This window comes from Microcaecilia unicolor, chromosome 10 (genome assembly GCF_901765095.1).
Source record: "Microcaecilia unicolor chromosome 10, aMicUni1.1, whole genome shotgun sequence".
In the NCBI taxonomy this organism is placed as follows: Eukaryota; Metazoa; Chordata; class Amphibia; order Gymnophiona; family Siphonopidae; genus Microcaecilia; species Microcaecilia unicolor.
This window is the reverse complement of record NC_044040.1, coordinates 43,170,881-43,188,416: the sequence shown is the minus strand read 5'-3', so window position 1 is coordinate 43,188,416 and position 17,536 is coordinate 43,170,881. Positions and strand designations below refer to the sequence as shown.

The window sequence follows — 17,536 nt, the reverse complement described above, 5'->3', positions numbered from 1 at the left end:
AGATAGTATTGCAATTTTAATCTATTCCTTTAAGGAAAAGAGAAAAAATATGTGCAAATTAACTGAATAAAAAACACAGATACATTATTCACCTGCAAATTCAAGCATGCAGAACACCTCATCCAATGTCAGAAAGACTCCAACAAACACTGTGATAGGGAGTCAGGCTTTCCAAACCTGGAATAAAGTCACTGCTGATATGTTGTAGCTGACCTCATTCTAAATACATATGTGAAAGTACTTCTCCGGCCATCTATTCTAGCCACCAGTGTCCAAAATATAAGACTAAATGGCATGAGACCTTAAGTCTGAACCAACAGGATGAATCATGGTAATGTCTTCATAAGTAAATTTACACAAGGGCCATTTTACTTTAAAATCATTCTCTAACTCTTCTTCTTCTTGCTGTGCTCCAGAGACTTCTATCATCTAAAATCTTCTTTGCTTAGATACATTTTTTTCTACTATCTGAAGATCTCTGCAATGCTAGTGTAATTTCCCGGATAAGTTGAGTTTGAAATGTCCTCAGGGGATTACGAGACTGCTGTAGAACTCCCCAGAGTCACTGAGAGGAGGGGGAGCAGTCATGGATTGGAGGGGAAGAGCCCAGCACAGGGGGGAGGATCTGTAATGAATGACAATGGGTGTCATAGTTGGGGTGGAGTTAAGAAGTTATAAAAGTGATAAGATTAGTGAGCATGGTTGCCATCACCCTGGCCAAGACCCATGAGGAGAGGGGGTGTCCTGGATAGTTAACCCAGCCAGGGAGCAGAACAGGAAACAGCTTGTTTGGTGCCAGAGGCAGCAACTCGTTGAAGTGCACCTCTGGAGGAAGGACAGACAGGGAGGTCTGATCCTGAGTGGGTCTGGCATCTGGATAGAGCCCAGCGGGACAGCTTGCTGCAGAAAGCGCTGCAAAAACAGCCTTGCTGAAAGAGGTTTTTTTTTTGTGCCAGTTCAAGACTTTTGGTGTAAAAGTTCCAACTACTAAATTAATAGCCTCTTTATTCATCCTAGGGTATTTACATATTTACAGCACCATCAGTCCTTCAATTCCCATCCTTTCTGGCAGAACAATCCAAGGCTGTTCTTGCAGCGCTTTCTGCAGCAAGCTGTCCCGCTGGGCTCTATCCAGATGCCAGACCCACTCAGGATCAGACCTCCCTGTCTGTCCTTCCTCCAGAGGTGCACTTCAACGAGTTGCTGCCTCTGGCAAATTAACTTCACTCTCACTCCAAAGAAACTCTGTACTCCAGGAATTTGTATTTTATGCAAAACAGAACTTACTGGAATGCTGCAACAGGTGGATATCTAAACTTCATACTGTTTGATAAAAAGTATGAAGTTTAGATATCCACCTGTTGCAGCATTCCAGTAAGTTCTGTTTTGCATAAAATACAAATTCCTGGAGTACAGAGTTTCTTTGGAGTGAGAGTGAAGTTAATTTGCTCCCGGACTGAGAAAGAAATAAAGGAAAAGTGAGGATTAATACCCTACAGCCTACAGGGCTCAAGAAAGGCCCTGGCCTGCACCCAGCTCAGTAAGAATAAAACGTTTGTGGTGACCCCGATTCGGGTGCTGACCTGAGGAGCTAACTGGTTCCCGGAACTGAGTGGTGAAACCAGGGTTACATTAGTTTCTTTACTATACCCTTTGAGAAAAATATTCGCTTTCTTCTTTGCTACTTGCTGTTCCATTTGATGAAGGACATTATGGGGTAAATTTAATAAATGGTGCCAAAATTTAGGTGGAAACACCAGAAGAGGAAAGAAATGTTCTGCAGTGCAGAAAGTAGTCCAAAGAAGAGCAGAACACAAGTCTTAGTATGAAAAATAGGCTTTATTTGTGCCACTCTGTAAAAAAGTCCAGACGTGGCCATGTTTTACCTCATTAGAGGCTGGGTCAGGGGCTAAAACAGCTGTGTGGCAAAACATAAAAACATACAATAAATCATAAAACACCAATCCCGAATACTAAAAACTATTAAAACATCTTCATAAGCTCATGTTTTAGCCCCTGTCACAGCCTCTAATGAGGCAAAATGTGGACACGTTGGGACTTTTTATTTTTACAGAGTGGCACAAATAAAGTCCATTTATCATACTAAGATGTGTGTTCTGCTCTTCTTTGGACTGCCAAAATTTAGGCGCCAGGATGCTGTATGCTGAGCATGAATTCTATAACGGTAGATCCTTCAGGCTTTGGCTCTGTCAAGGAGTCTTTGTTGGCTAATGCCTCCATTGCCTAATAGCACTTACCAATTTTTCTTGGGCCTTAAGAGCTCAAGGGATTTTTCACACTGCCTCTACTTCTTTTACCTAGCCTTGAAAAGGTAATGGATGCAATTTCCTTTCCTTTCACTTTCTCAGACACATTAAAAAAAAAAAAATCAGTGTTTCTCTATTGAAAACTACTACAGACTTTCGCTCAGTATTGTCCATACAGTCTCAGAAAACTGTTCTTGCTTTTCACCCATAAACTGTGAGCTTTCCTTCCATGGCAACAGCTACACCAAAAGCACAACAATTCAGCAGAGAATCTTCTGTTGACCTCCTACATGACTCACCATTCTTGTTCCCTTGGAAACAATGATAATCTGCCCTCCTGACTGGTAGTTTTCATGGGAATTATGTGGTACTGCAATTGTGTTCATGATATGTTAAGCCAGTTTCAAAAAAAAGAATTATAATGAGCATTTTACATCAAATTTTGACCCCCATTCGAGAAAGTTACTTTTACTAAACCTTCATGTACCCTATTCAAGCTTTCCAAAATTACTTTAAATAATACTCCAGTCCCACTTAACCAGATTCCAATGACTTTCCCTCCTCTCAAAAGCTTCAAAATTACTAATACACCTCTTTCACCTCATAAAACATTTGCAAAACTACCTTTTCTTCATAATCACACATATCCATATGTGAATTCACCACACACTCTTATATGCTGCTCTGTTCTCTACACTCGACAGAAACGGCACTATCTAAAGTCTGCAATTACCTGTTCCTTGCCAAATCCAAAGGTCACTACTCCATCCTCATCCTCCTCGATCTATCTGCCGCTTTTGACACTGTCAATCACAATTTACTTCTTACCACACTGTCCTCATATGGGTTCCAGGGCTCTGTCCTCTCCTGGTTCTCCTCTTATCTCTCCCACCGTACCTTCAGAGTACATTCTCATGGCTCTTCCTCCACCCCCATCCCGCTCTCTGTTGGAGTTCCTCAAGGATCTGTCCTTGGACCCCTTCTTTTTTCAATCTACACCTCTTCCCTGGGCTCCTTGATCTCATATCATGGTTTCCCGTATCATCTCTATGCTGATGACACCCACCTTTATTTCTCCACACCAGACATCACTGCAGAAACCCAGGCCAAAGTATCGGCCTGCTTGTCCGACATTGCTGCCTGGATGTCCAACCACCACCTGAAGCTGAACATGGCCAAGACCGAGCTTATTGTCTTCCCACCCAAACCCACTTCTCCTCTCCCTCCACTCTCTATCTCAGTTGACAACACCCTCATCGTCCCTGTCTCATCTGCCCACAACCTCGGAGTCATCTTCGACTCCTCCCTCTCCTTCTCTGCGCATATCCAGCAGATAGCCAAGACCTGTCGCTTCTTCCTCTACATCATTAGCAAAATTCGCCCTTTCCTCTCTGAACACACCACCCGAACTCTCATCCACTCACTCATTACCTCTCGCCTTGACTACTGCAACCTACTCCTCACTTGCCTCCCACTTTGCCATCTATCCCCCCTTCAGTCCATTCACAACTCTGCTGCATGTCTTATCTTCCGCCTGGACCGATATACTCACATCACCCCTCTCCTCAAATCACTTCACTGGCTTCTGATCAGGTACCGCATACAGTTCAAGCTTCTCCTACTAACTACAAATGCACTCGATCTGCAGCCCCTCCTTACCTCTCTAGTCTCATTTCCCTTACGTTCCTACCCGTAACCTCCGCTCTCAAGACAAATCCCTCCTTTCAGTACCCTTGTCCACCACCGCCAACTCCAGGCTCCACCCTTTCTGCCTCGCCTCACCCCATGCTTGGAATAAACTCCCTGAGCCTATACGCCAGGCCCCTCCCTGCCCATCTTCAAATCCTTGCTCAAAGCCCACCTCTTCAATGTCGCCTTTGGCACCTAACCACTCTACCTCTATTCAAGAAATCTAGACTGCACCAACTTGTCATTTCGTCCTTTAGATTGTAAGCTCCTTTGAGCAGGGACTGTCCTTTTTGTTCAACTGTACAGCGCTGCGTAACCCTAGTAGCGCTCTAGAAATGTCAAGTAGTAGTAGTAGTAGTAGTAATGTAACACCTCAGGTCACCAGCTGTATCACAGGTACTGTCTTGTTTAAGGCTTCACATTCTTTCACCCCAGAGGTTCTTTTTCCATTCCCCTGGACCTTTCCATGCCTCCTCATGTGACTCCATGCATTTTGGTGCCGTTCTTTACCCTCAAAAACCAGCATACTAAAAATTGGGTATGGCCCCTTTATAAAATTTCCCAGGTCTTCCACTATAGTCTTGCCCTACAGGCTTCCGCTCTACCAGCTGAGCTACTATTGCAAGGCCTTCTTCTCTACCATTCTCAAGTAGTCCACAGCATCTGGCAGTCTTCCCTGGCTCTCCTTCACTCCCCGAGCCTTCCCTGCAAACATATAAACAATTCTGCTCCAAGCCACTGAACGAACTGTGATTCCTTTAAGAATAGCAAGGCCTACAGCTACTTTAAGATCAGGTTCTCTGTCACCCCAGTGCTACACAGATTATCTCCTCCTGCTCTTGGCAGGCCCCAGCAGGTTGTGGTCTGCCAATTTAGGCCTGCCTCCTCCTGCTGTTGGTTAACAGCTCCAAATGTTCAGGCCTGCCTGTCTCGTGGCCTGGCTGTCAGTGCTACTGCTGTTATGACTCAGATCCATGTTTCAGGCCTTTTACCCATAGGCCCCAGCTACATTTTAGTCATGGTTTGTGACATCCTTAATTTTAAGAAAACAAACCTCCCCTCCCCCAAGAATCAGGTCCCAACCGGAATCAACCTCCCTACTGTAATCTTCCACTATAATGGGGATTACTAAACTGATGAGAAACCCCACTCTGTAGTTACTAGGAAGGGGAGGGAAGTGGGTTGGAAAGGAGGAGTGAGAAGTCCATCAAGGTGTGTTTATAGGAAAGTACTGAGGGAAATATTTTTGGTTATGGAATGACAGTAGGGGCGGAGTTTGGAGTTAATAAAAGTTTTTGTTAAGGAGAGCACATGGTCGTTGGCTGCCTCTAATCCTGCCAAGACCCTTGAGGAGAGGGACATGTCCTGGATTGGTTCAATAAACTAAGGCTGGACTAAGTGAAGGTTTCTGCCAGTAATAGCATTAACCATGAAGTGAAGGAGTGCTCTAGGTGGGAAGCAGTGAAACCCAGCCTGGGAGCAGGAACAGGGAAGGAACCTGTTTGGAGCCAAGGCAGTAGCACTGAGAGATACACCTTTGGAAGTGAGTGGACAGACAAGGAGGTCTAATCCATAATGGAGATCGCTTGCTGCACCAGTGCTGCAGGCACAGCTTTAGACTGTTCACCCAAAAGGACGGGTAAATGGACTGGAGGAGTTGTAAATATGTATATACTATAGGAGATTTACAAATGAACTATTGAACTGACACCAAAGTCTTGAAACTGGCACTTAACCTCAATCTGAACAAATTAACTGTTTGGAATATAAACTGATTGTTTGCCTCTAGATGAGAAGTCTGGATGAACTGCTTATTGCAGAGTTTTCAGCAAAGTTCGCAATTGGTTTATAAAACCTGGACTGGAGTAGTTCTTTGTGTACAAATGAAGTTTATTTATTCCCGTACTAACAAAGAAAGGTAAGGAATAAATAAATACCTAGCTTAATACCCTGCGGCCTACTGGAGTAAGTCCGGCACTGGCCTGCACCCAGCTAAGTGAGTAAGAAAATTTAAAACTTGATTTTGTGGCCCTGGTCTTGGGTCTTGCTTACATTAATACATACGTTCAGCCATGCTATACATACAGTGGTGGAAATAAGTATTTGATCCCTTGCTGATTTTGTAAGTTTGCCCACTGACAAAGACATGAGCAGCCCATAATTGAAGGGTAGGTTATTGGTAACAGTGAGAGATAGCACATCACAAATTAAATCCGGAAAATCACATTGTGGAAAGTATATGAATTTATTTGCATTCTGCAGAGGGAAATAAGTATTTAATCCCTCTGGCAAACAAGACCTAATACTTGGTGGCAAAACCCTTGTTGGCAAGCACAGCGGTCAGACGTCTTCTGTAGTTGATGATGAGGTTTGCACACATGTCAGGAGGAATTTTGGTCCACTCCTCTTTGCAGATCATCTCTAAATCATTAAGAGTTCTGGGCTGTCGCTTGGCAACTCGCAGCTTCAGCTCCCTCCATAAGTTTTCAATGGGATTAAGGTCTGGTGACTGGCTAGGCCACTCCATGACCCTAATGTGCTTCTTCCTGAGCCACTCCTTTGTTGCCTTGGCTGTATGTTTTGGGTCATTGTCGTGCTGGAAGACCCAGCCACGACCCATTTTTAAGGCCCTGGCGGAGGGAAGGAGGTTGTCACTCAGAATTGTACGGTACATGGCCCCATCCATTCTCCCATTGATGCGGTGAAGTAGTCCTGTGCCCTTAGCAGAGAAACACCCCCAAAACATAACATTTCCACCTCCATGCTTGACAGTGGGGACGGTGTTCTTTGGGTCATAGGCAGCATTTCTCTTCCTCCAAACACGGCGAGTTGAGTTCATGCCAAAGAGCTCAATTTTTGTCTCATCTGACCACAGCACCTTCTCCCAATCACTCTCGGCATCATCCAGGTGTTCACTGGCAAACTTCAGACGGGCCGTCACATGTGCCTTCCGGAGCAGGGGGACCTTGCGGGCACTGCAGGATTGCAATCCGTTATGTCGTAATGTGTTACCAATGGTTTTCGTGGTGACAGTGGTCCCAGCTGCCTTGAGATCATTGACAAGTTCCCCCCTTGTAGTTGTAGGCTGATTTCTAACCTTCCTCATGATCAAGGATACCCCACGAGGTGAGATTTTGCGTGGAGCCCCAGATCTTTGTCGATTGACAGTCATTTTGTACTTCTTCCATTTTCTTACTATGGCACCAACAGTTGTCTCCTTCTCGCCCAGCGTCTTACTGATGGTTTTGTAGCCCATTCCAGCCTTGTGCAGGTGTATGATCTTGTCCCTGACATCCTTAGACAGCTCCTTGCTCTTGGCCATTTTGTAGAGGTTAGAGTCTGACTGATTCACTGAGTCTGTGGACAGGTGTCTTTCATACAGGTGACCATTGCCGACAGCTGTCTGTCATGCAGGTAACGAGTTGATTTGGAGCATCTACCTGGTCTGTAGGGGCCAGATCTCTTACTGGTTGGTGGGGGATCAAATACTTATTTCCCTCTGCAGAATGCAAATAAATTCATATACTTTCCACAATGTGATTTTCCGGATTTAATTTGTGATGTGCTATCTCTCACTGTTACCAATAACCTACCCTTCAATTATGGGCTGCTCATGTCTTTGTCAGTGGGCAAACTTACAAAATCAGCAAGGGATCAAATACTTATTTCCCCCACTGTATAGAGTCAGATTCTATATAAGATGTGGTGAGTAGCACGCATTAAATTGTACATGCGACCAATTTACGTGCAGTATTCAATTGAGTAACAAGCCAATTAGTCATGATAATTAGCCAATAACAACCAATTATCACCATTTGGCAATAATTGGAATTTGCGTATGCTTCTTTTTAGGCATAATCTAAAAAGAGGCACGCGTAAATTCTGATGAGCATAGCTGAAAAGGGGTCTCAACCATGGGAGGACTGTAGGGGTGTCAGGGACGTCAATCACATTTACGATCATTGTTATAGAATTTGGGGCAATGTGCATACATTTAGGCGTGGACATTTACACCAGGTTTTTAGTGGAGTAAATGGCCATGTCTAAATGTATGCGTTTTCCCACAGCCTATGTGGTATTCTATAAACTATGTCTTATAGAATAGTGCTACATGTATTATTCCAACATGCCTACATTTAAGACGCCTTATAAAGAATCCATGGAATACAGCAGCATTTTAGAAAGGACATACAAATTGGAATTGAGACATCTAGGTTAGGACGTCTCAAGTTCACTGAGTATTTTAGAACAGAATCTGCCAACACAGAGCCGGACATTTAACACTGGTTACAAACAGCAGAAGCATCTAATCCGAATTATAAACATCTAAAATATGAATGGGCCAACACTCGGCACATAAACATTTATGCTATGAAACAGCAACATAAGCATTTATGTGTGCAAGAGCATAAATGTTTATGTCAGCAATTTTAGAAACATATATTTTTCCTGAAGCTGTCCCAGAGCCTTGCCAGTTTTGCTTTCCGGGGACACATCAACCACTGGGGTATTAAAGGGGTGGCCTTCCCTAATCCCTCCAGTAGAACACTGCTCATCAGGAACACTTTACTGAAACCTAGTAGTTCCAAGTAGTCAGTGTTGGGTAAAATCATTTTGACAAAATTTCAAATCAAAATTGCTAAGTACCAAATGAATTTAAAATCAAAATCAGTAAGCCAGTTGTTATTTCAAATCAAAATCAGTCAACAGATGATTTCAAATTGAAAATCATTAGAGCAAGAAACTCCTATTAAATGTAATTATCGCAAGACAGGATTATAGACTAATCTGTCAATACTGATAAGTGTGGATGTGTGAATTACAAATCCATATATGGCAAGACAATATATAAATATGGTTTACAGATCTTGGTAGCTTAGGCTCAAGTTTAGACCACACCACTGTTACTGACCATCATCGTAATAACTTTGTGAATCCTAACATTAAATCAACATCCATCAGCAAATGATTTTTGAATTAATAACTGAAAAGGTTACAAAAAGGAGCACTTTCAATATTTATTTAGATTTTTGCTCACACCTTTTTCAGTAGTAGCTCAAGGTGAGTTACATTCAGGTACTCTGGATATTTCTCTGTCCCAGGAGGGCTCACAATCTAAGTTTGTACCTGAGGCAATGGAGGATTAAGTGACTTGCCCAAGATCACAAGGAGCAGCAGTGGGATTTGAACCGGCCACCTCTGGATTGCAAGATTGGTGCTGTAACCACTAGGCCACTCCTCCACTCCTAAATCTAATTTTGAATGTTTTACTGATCAAACGATCTCAGAAGCCACGCTTTTTCAACCTCACCAAAGAAGAAGTAAAAGCCATTCACTTCTTGGCACGTAACCATTCAACTGTAATTAAGCCAGCTGACAAAGGTGGTGGCATAGTCCTTCTTAATAGAGATGACTCCATAGAAGAGATATATTCTCATCTTGAAGATCGAAGATATTATATTCCCTTACCAGACAATCCTGGTTCATCATTCCAGAAGGAAATTAAAGAAATAGTGGATTTTTCTTTCAAAGCTGGATATCTCACATCTAAGGAGAGTCAGTTTTTACAACTTCAGGTTCCTGTCACACCTATCATATATGCACTACCCAAAGTTCATAAATCATTACTCAAACCACCGGACAGATCAATTATTTCAGCAAACTAATGGCAAGACTAGAACCTCTGTCAGTTTTTGTTGATTTTTTTTCTCAGATCCTATATCCCACTCATTCCATCTTACGTGAAGGATTCTTCACACATGATTCAGATATTACAAGACATCAACACAGATCTTGATGACATCATTATGGTCACCTTGGACATTGATTCTTTATATATTAATGTACCACAATTAGATGTCCTTGCCATCACTGAGAAAGTACTCAAAAGAAGAGACACATATAAGCACATACCTAATTGTCTGATTCTGACCCTTGAAAGTATTGCTCTTACAAACAACTATTTTTGTTTCCAAGGAGTGTTTTACCAACAAATCAAGGGCACAGCTATGGGGTCACCCATGACCTCATATCTCACGAATCTGTATGTCGCACACTTTGAAGAACTCTACCTCAAGGGTCATCTTTACAAAAATCCTACTGTACCCAACTGTACACCACAAAGTAAGATTTGAGTGCAAATGATGTAAGAATAAATCAGGAGCTGACTTGAGGAGATAAGTAGGGCACGTATCAAGCAGACAATGTGAATTTTCATATTTGTGTTATGTGTGATTGACCTGATCAATAGTGATTGGATGAAAAACGGACTAGATTCTGAGAATGAGACAGTAAAGGATCATGTAAATAGAAGAAATAGCCTATAGATGAAGGGGTATTGTTAAGTTCTAGTCTGATTTTAGCTATTTTCTGTTTAAAATAAGTAGCCAAGTGGTTGGCAGTAGGTGTGTGATTGGTTGAATTGGTTATTAGTTGAGTGTTGGCAATAGGTGTGTGATCGGTTGAATTGGTTATTAGTTGAGTGTCCAATAAACTATTAACTAATGAGTAAAGTTTCCTCATGTTGACTACTGTATCACCAATGAATTTGGATTAATAAGAGGTTTTCACTTTGGAGATCATACCTTTGTAGATTTTCAAAAGTTTTTTTCAAGCGATCCATTGATCAGTGCATAAGTACATAAGTACATAAGCATCGCTATGCTGGACAGACCAAGGGTCAATCGAGCCCAGCACCCTGTCACCGACAGCGGCCAAAAGAACAAGCAATTTGTCCCGCCCATCCTAGAAATACTGTATTCCCTCGTCCATTCAATAACATTCTATGGCTTTTTCCTCCAGGATTGGTTCTTAGCCCAAATTCTCTCCTGTCTCCTGCATTTACGTTTCATTTGTAAAAGATCAACATTGAACCAAGGAGAATCTTTTCAGATGAGATTTGACAGTCACAGGACTGCTTTACAAGTATCATTACACTGCTGAATGAAATTCAGGGAAGGGTTTGAGGTAAGTAATGCACTGAATGACTCACAGGACCAGAATTTTAAAAGGTAAATTTTACCTCTAGTTTTAAAGGAATGTAACAAATTTTGGGATTTGGAATTACAATTAATTTCCTTCCAGTGCAATTTTAAACAGAGGCTACTGTGATCTAACCAAGGTATTGGGGTCCAATGAAAATCTGAGATCAAAAACGTAGTTGGGTCTGTAAATTTTGTTGCTAACATATCTAATTGATGACCTTTAACATGAGGACATTCCATTACAGCGAGAATTTCCAAACATTAAGGAATTCTAGGGAATTCTTGGTATATTGGTTGGTAATGTTTTCAAGATGTAAGTTAACATCTCCAACCATAATGATATTATCATTATTAATACATGCATTGGATATGAATTTGGTAAGATCAGCCTCAACTAAGTTACAACAATTAGAAGGATGAAATAACATTAGAAGGCAGATAGGATTAAATAAAGAATCACAAGATGCAGAACAAGTGGCAATTCCAGATTAGGAGATTGGAATTCAGAGATCGTTTTTACCTCAAAAATTTACAGATGATAGTAAAACCACCTCCTCTTATTTTTTAGCTCTAGGGAAATGAATAATGGAATAACTGGTTTGCATACATCGAGAATAAGAGGATCATCGTTTGCGTGTAGACAAGTTTGAGAGATTAAAACAAAAGGAGTCTGGAGAACACAGATGATCAAACTTCTGAGATTGGAGAGGTGTGGAGTTACAGATCTATCCTCGAAAGAGGGAGAGAACCTGGAGAAAATCTGGGCGAAATTTTGGGATACCCTACAACCGATTGCAAATAATAGACTCTTAAACCCAAGAACATGTTGAGACAAGACTGTGTGATTTGAATGCCTGTGATGCTCAGTTTAGAGGGGGGGATGGGGGGGAGTAGGGGGTGGGAGACAGTGGAAGAGGGGGGTAGTAGACATGGCAGAAGGTCATCTCTGTGAACAGAGTTAGCTAACGCAGGAATTGAACATATAAGGAGTTAATACTCCATATCGTTAGATACTATACGGAAAACGGGCACTGGCTAATGTTTATCATTGCAAGTGATATTTGCTGGTGATCATAGATTGTGTGAATAAAGATGATCGAATTGATGCACATGAGGGAGGGTGGGAGGGAGATAACATGGAAAATTTGATGACAGTTCGTAGTACACAGTTTTATTTATCTGCTTTGGATTGTATTTCTGGATATTTGGAATGTAGGATGAGATTTCTGTATTGAATGTCGTCAATAAAGTGTTGAAATATAAAACAAAATCAAATTGAGCATCAATTATCCAATCTTTAATAATTACAGCTGTGTTAACAACTGATCTAGCATTGACATAACCTACAGACAGAAGAAAAATAAGAACAAGTAAAGTTGCTCGACAGTGGGACTTTAATCAAGTGGCGTTTATCACAAAAGGTTTTGGAGTTATTTTAGTATGATGTTTAGTAGAAGGCACAATGTTCAGATCACTGTGATTCAAATAGCTAGGAGCAAAACCAGAGGGCTCCTTTGGTGATAAGTTGGTAACCAATAAGGATAATAATATCTTGTAGAATATATCATTTGGATAGCAAAATAAGAATCAAACCCATTAGTAGAATGAATTAAGTGTCTCGACAGAATGAGAAAAGAAATTAAAAAAAAAAAAGCAGGACTCTTAGCATTCTTTAAGGAATACTTTTAAACAAGCACTCACTGTCTGTGCGAAAGCAAATATGTGATAAGCATAATGAAAACAAAATAAAAAAGAGGCAGTTGTGATTTTATTATTCAGCTAGAATAATGATAACAGACCTAAAAGGTGAGAATATAGAGAAATAGCAATGATGAGAGACCTCTAAATGCCGACAAAGCGCAAATCTCTCTCATGAATATTTATTCTGGGCATCCTGAAAACCAGACTGGCTGGGGTTGCCTCCAGGTATATCAAACAGAAACAGGAAAACATCTCTACGCAATCGACAGATCTCCAAAGTAGAGGATGACACACAGCTCAAACTTGTGAGGAGAACAGTTTTTATTCCAAAGCACCAAATAAAGACCCGACACGAGTTCGTGTTTCGGCTACATCAGGGGTCTAATAAAATTGTTCCGGTATATATTTGTTCTCTTGTAGAGCTATTTTATCAGACCCCTGACGCAGCCAAAACATGAACCCGTGTCTGGTCTTTATTTGGTGCTTTGGAATAAAAACTATTTGTTCTCTTCAAAAGTTTGAGCAGTGTGCCATCCTCTACTTCTTTGGAGTTCTGGGGTGCCTCCAGGACCAAGTTTGGGAACCACTGGCATAAGAATAAGATAAATCACAGATGCCAGCACTCAACTTCTCCTTGCTAATATAAACATCACAGGCTAATTTCATGGGATGCTTCCCACTAGTAAAAACATAGGGGTCTGTTTACGAAGCAGGCCAGCGGTGGCTGCTTACTAAACTGGAGTGATAATGTCTTGCAGTTACCTCATGCCTAAAATTATTGCCTGCAATATAGTGTGTGGAAAAGAAATTGGAACATATGAATATTATTTTTTCTATGATCATTTACTGAGAGTTAATGAGGCTTATTTTCAAAGCACTTAGCCTTCCAAAGTTCCATAGAAACCTATGGAACTTTGGAAGGCTAAGTGCTTTGAAAATATGCCTCAATGTGTGCTAACACCATTAATATGGGTTATTTGCAGCCAACCTCAATGCATAAAATTGGGCCCAGCAGCAAATAATGGCATTAGTGTGGGTTAACTGTCAGTAAATGAACCATTCAAGAAATATGTGTTTGACTTGGGCTCAGAATGGGTAAAACATTTTTTTAATAAATTCCTGTATCTTGTTAGACTGCATTTTCCAACTCAGCTGTGTGTACAGTCTTACATATGCCAATCAGTACATCTCTGGAAAAATATTAATCAGTAAATCTCTGAAAAAATATTCAAAAAGAACATTTACTTAAACACATCCATTTTATATACAGTCATACAACTCACCGGATCTGACTTAATGTAATGCTAGAGAACATTAATCTCAAGGGAGATCTACAGAGACAACAAAAAAAATCAAGATGCTGGCATTTACTTTTCCCCCCGCACGCATAAATGCCTGCTTTAAAGGGCAGGTGACAATGCAGATGTCTGCCTCCACTCAATTTCACCAGCACTGATCCCCCAGGAGCCTCCAACACCCTCCCCCACAAGGCATCCACTCCACCACCACCACCACCACCCTCTGCTCTCAAGGTGTGTCTGACATATCCAATCCTCCCTCACTCCACCAACATAGCTGATCTGTCCCAGTTGCCATCCACCCAAAACAAGAATGTCTATCTGCCCCCCTCCCCCCAGCAATGATACAGCCTCCAAGACCCCAAACCCCTGTCCTTAGGGAATAACGGCTCTTAAACCAGGTGGGCTGTTACCCCAGAATGGTTTATTTATCCAAGTTATCTGTTCAAGTGGCCATTATTTTATTTTTTAAAGCAGTTATATGGCCAGGCCTGTTGCCAACCATCAGGGCTTTGGAGTCGGTGTCAGTCGGAACCAATTTTGGGTGGAGTCGGTAAAAATGTACTGACTCTGACTCCAGCTTTAAAAAAAACCCCATTATAATATGGTAAATGTATTATTTTATACTGGATCTAAAGCTATATTTACCAGTACTTTAGATTCAGAACAAAACATTTAAAGCCTAATATCAGTAAGAGTTGGAGTTAAAGCTGAAGTCGAAGTCGGACAGTAGAAAAACAGCGTTGTTGAAGTTGTAGTTGAAGGTGTATCGATTCCACAGCCCTACTGACCATACAAATGCTCTTAAATATTGACTCATTTATTTCTAGAAAAAATGGATTATGACTTACATATGAAAGGAATAAAAGAAAGCATAAAAGAAAAGAAGAATAAAGGAAAAGGGTGAAAGAAGTAATGAAAGTCGGCACAAAAGAAAAGAATGAGTTAAGAAGATGAATATGGAACAGGATTAAAAAGCACTGTTTACCTCTGTGCTAGTCTGAGGGTCTATAAAAAGTTATATACACACACCAGAAAGGCTTAAAAAAATTACCTGGCAGTACTGTACTTAAAAGAGCTTTGTTTTGGAAAAGGAGACCTCCCAGCACTCCCTAAAAATACAAATAACGAAGGCGTGATGAGAAAAAACACAAATAAACAGCCAACTATTACCTCAACTACTACACAAAAGCTTATCTCACAATATGAGTGTAAGGCACATACTAATTACTAAAATATGCTTTCTTTAAAACAAAGGGGCTCTTTTACTAAAGGGTGTTAAGCCCTTAATGTATGGTTAGAGTGTGAAAACAGACTACTGCACAAGAGCATGTGAAGTAGTTTACCTGTTACTGTGTGTTAAAATGGCATTCCTAACTTTTTTTAGAATTTTCCAATCGGGGGGGGGGGGGGGGGGGGGGGCGTGGCATTGGCAGAGTGGACATAGACGTGTTAATCATTACCGTGAGTTCCTTTGCAGTAGTTGGCTAGTGCAGAGTTAATGCGGGAGCACTTAGGGCCCGATTCTATATATGGCGCCTAAAATTAACGCGTGTTAGGCAATTACACCTAAGCGTAAATACCGTGCATAAATCTACACACGGTATTTAGATTAGGCTTAGGAGTAGTTCGTGCATATAAATCTATGTGCATCCATTTACGCCAATGAAAAGCTGATGTAAATCCCTACGCATAGACTTATACGCAGTGGCCCATATTTTATAACAATGCGGGTAGATTTTGGAATACCCATGAAATGCCCATTTCCACGTCCCTTTTTGCCTGCGCATGTTAGAATTTAGGCGCAGTACATTACAGAATACGCTTAGCAATGTACAGCGTAAATTCTAATTTTTGCCGATTAGTGCTCGCTATTGCTTGTTAAGAGCTGTTAGCAACGCTTAACAGCTTGTTAAAACAATTAATCTACATGCGGAGGTATAGAATACGCCTAGAGTTACGTGCAGAACTGTGTGTAACTCTAGGCATGATATATAGAACCCTGGGGTTAGTGCCTCCAAAATAAGAAGTGGTCCCACGTTAACTTCCTGCAGGTACTGTGTGCTAACTCTTACACTAATGCATGACCTGCAATACAAAATAGAGGGCACACCCCCAAATGTGCCATGTTAAAATCTGTGTTACGGGGCTCTGTTTACTAAGACGCGTGTTTTTAACGTGCCTACAATTAGCGCACGTGCTAACCTATAGGGATACTGTAGGCGCACACATGGTTACTGTGCGTTAAAAACGAATGCACCTACAACGCAGCTTAGTAAACAGGGCCCAAAATGCATTAAGCCCATATTTTACAGGTCTTTGGTAAAAGGGCCCAAAAATATAAGTTTCACTATGCTACAGTAAATCCCTCTGAATCAATCAGGGAGCCAAAGTTCCTAAAACATAGGCCTTGTATCCTGTTTCTTTCCAGCTGCTGACATAGTCAGTTCTCAGTATTTTTGGCATCATTTCATTCAGGCTGCCAAACAGTATTTGGTCTAGCTCAAGGGAAATTCGGCTTTGTCCTGTGGCAGTGTACCTCCTGTTCATGATATGTTGCCCATCTGTGAATTTTACAGAATATAGACCGTAGTACTGCATTGTAGAACATGATAGTATGAATATATTTAACATTTTACAAACATAATTACAGGTCAGATTTATATTATACAAATTTTTCACTCTTCTCATCTCTTTAGGGAAAACAAGTAATAGGATAAATATGTTACCTATGAAAATTAACAAAGGCACAGCAGAGCAACTGGATCCCCTCAGTTTGTATAATGCAGCACGTGCTTCTGTTTTTCTATACTGCAGCAGAACGACTTCCAGGAACGTGAGCTCAAAACAATGTCCTCCAAGTAATGCCAAGTTTCTACTACTCAAATAGAAAAAACACACTTTTGGACTTTCAGGGGCCCTTTTGCTAAGACGCTTAGATGCCTACGTGCATCCAATGCGCGTCAAACTGGAACAACCGCCTGGTTACCGCACGCTACGGGCAGTAATTCCATTTTTAATGCATGTCCAAAACACACGGTAGAAAACATTTTCTATTTTCTACCGCGTGGCGATTACCTGGCGGTAATTGGCAGTTTACGTGCGGTGATGCTTACTGCCCGGTTTGCACGTGAGACCTTACCGCCAAGTCAATGGGTGGCGGTAAGGTCTCAGGTCGAAAATGGACACGCACGGGTTTTAATTTTGCTGCAAGTCCGTTTTCGGACACAAAATAAAAAGCCTTTTTTTTTCAGGTGTGTTGGAAAATGGACCTGTGTGCATCTACACCAGCACAGGCCATTTTTCGGCATGCCATAAATCATCATTGGTACAATTTATATTTTCCATGCTCTTCCTTCAGCTAAACTTCTAGGGAAGTGGCTTGTAAGTCACTCACAGAAGTGGCCTGGACTAACCCCGGAAGTTCAATGCCAGGGCATGCATGGCTTTGAGCACTGAATATCCAGGTACGTATGCTGACACAGAAGTTAACTGACATTCAGACCGGTGCCCAGTCAACTTGACACAAAGTTAGGACTACTTTTCATTAATTATAATTCATGGAAAAAAAATCTTGTATCGGATTCCAGACATTATT

The 17,536-nt window shown here is 41.3% G+C and overlaps 1 protein-coding gene across 2 annotated transcripts in view; it reads right to left on the bottom strand.

Annotated features, from left to right (window-relative positions):
- The window catches only part of TAFA5 (TAFA chemokine like family member 5), a 590,332-nt gene that overhangs the window by 74,038 nt on the left and 498,758 nt on the right, over positions 1–17,536 (bottom strand). Inside the window, exon 5 of one of the 2 annotated variants that reach the window (XM_030217058.1) lies at positions 14,993–15,050. The exons of the other annotated variant lie outside the window; for it this stretch is intronic. Within the exon in view, the coding sequence (XP_030072918.1) occupies positions 14,993–15,050 (58 nt within the window). The remainder of the gene's footprint in view (positions 1–14,992; positions 15,051–17,536) is intronic. 2 annotated transcript variants of the gene reach the window in all.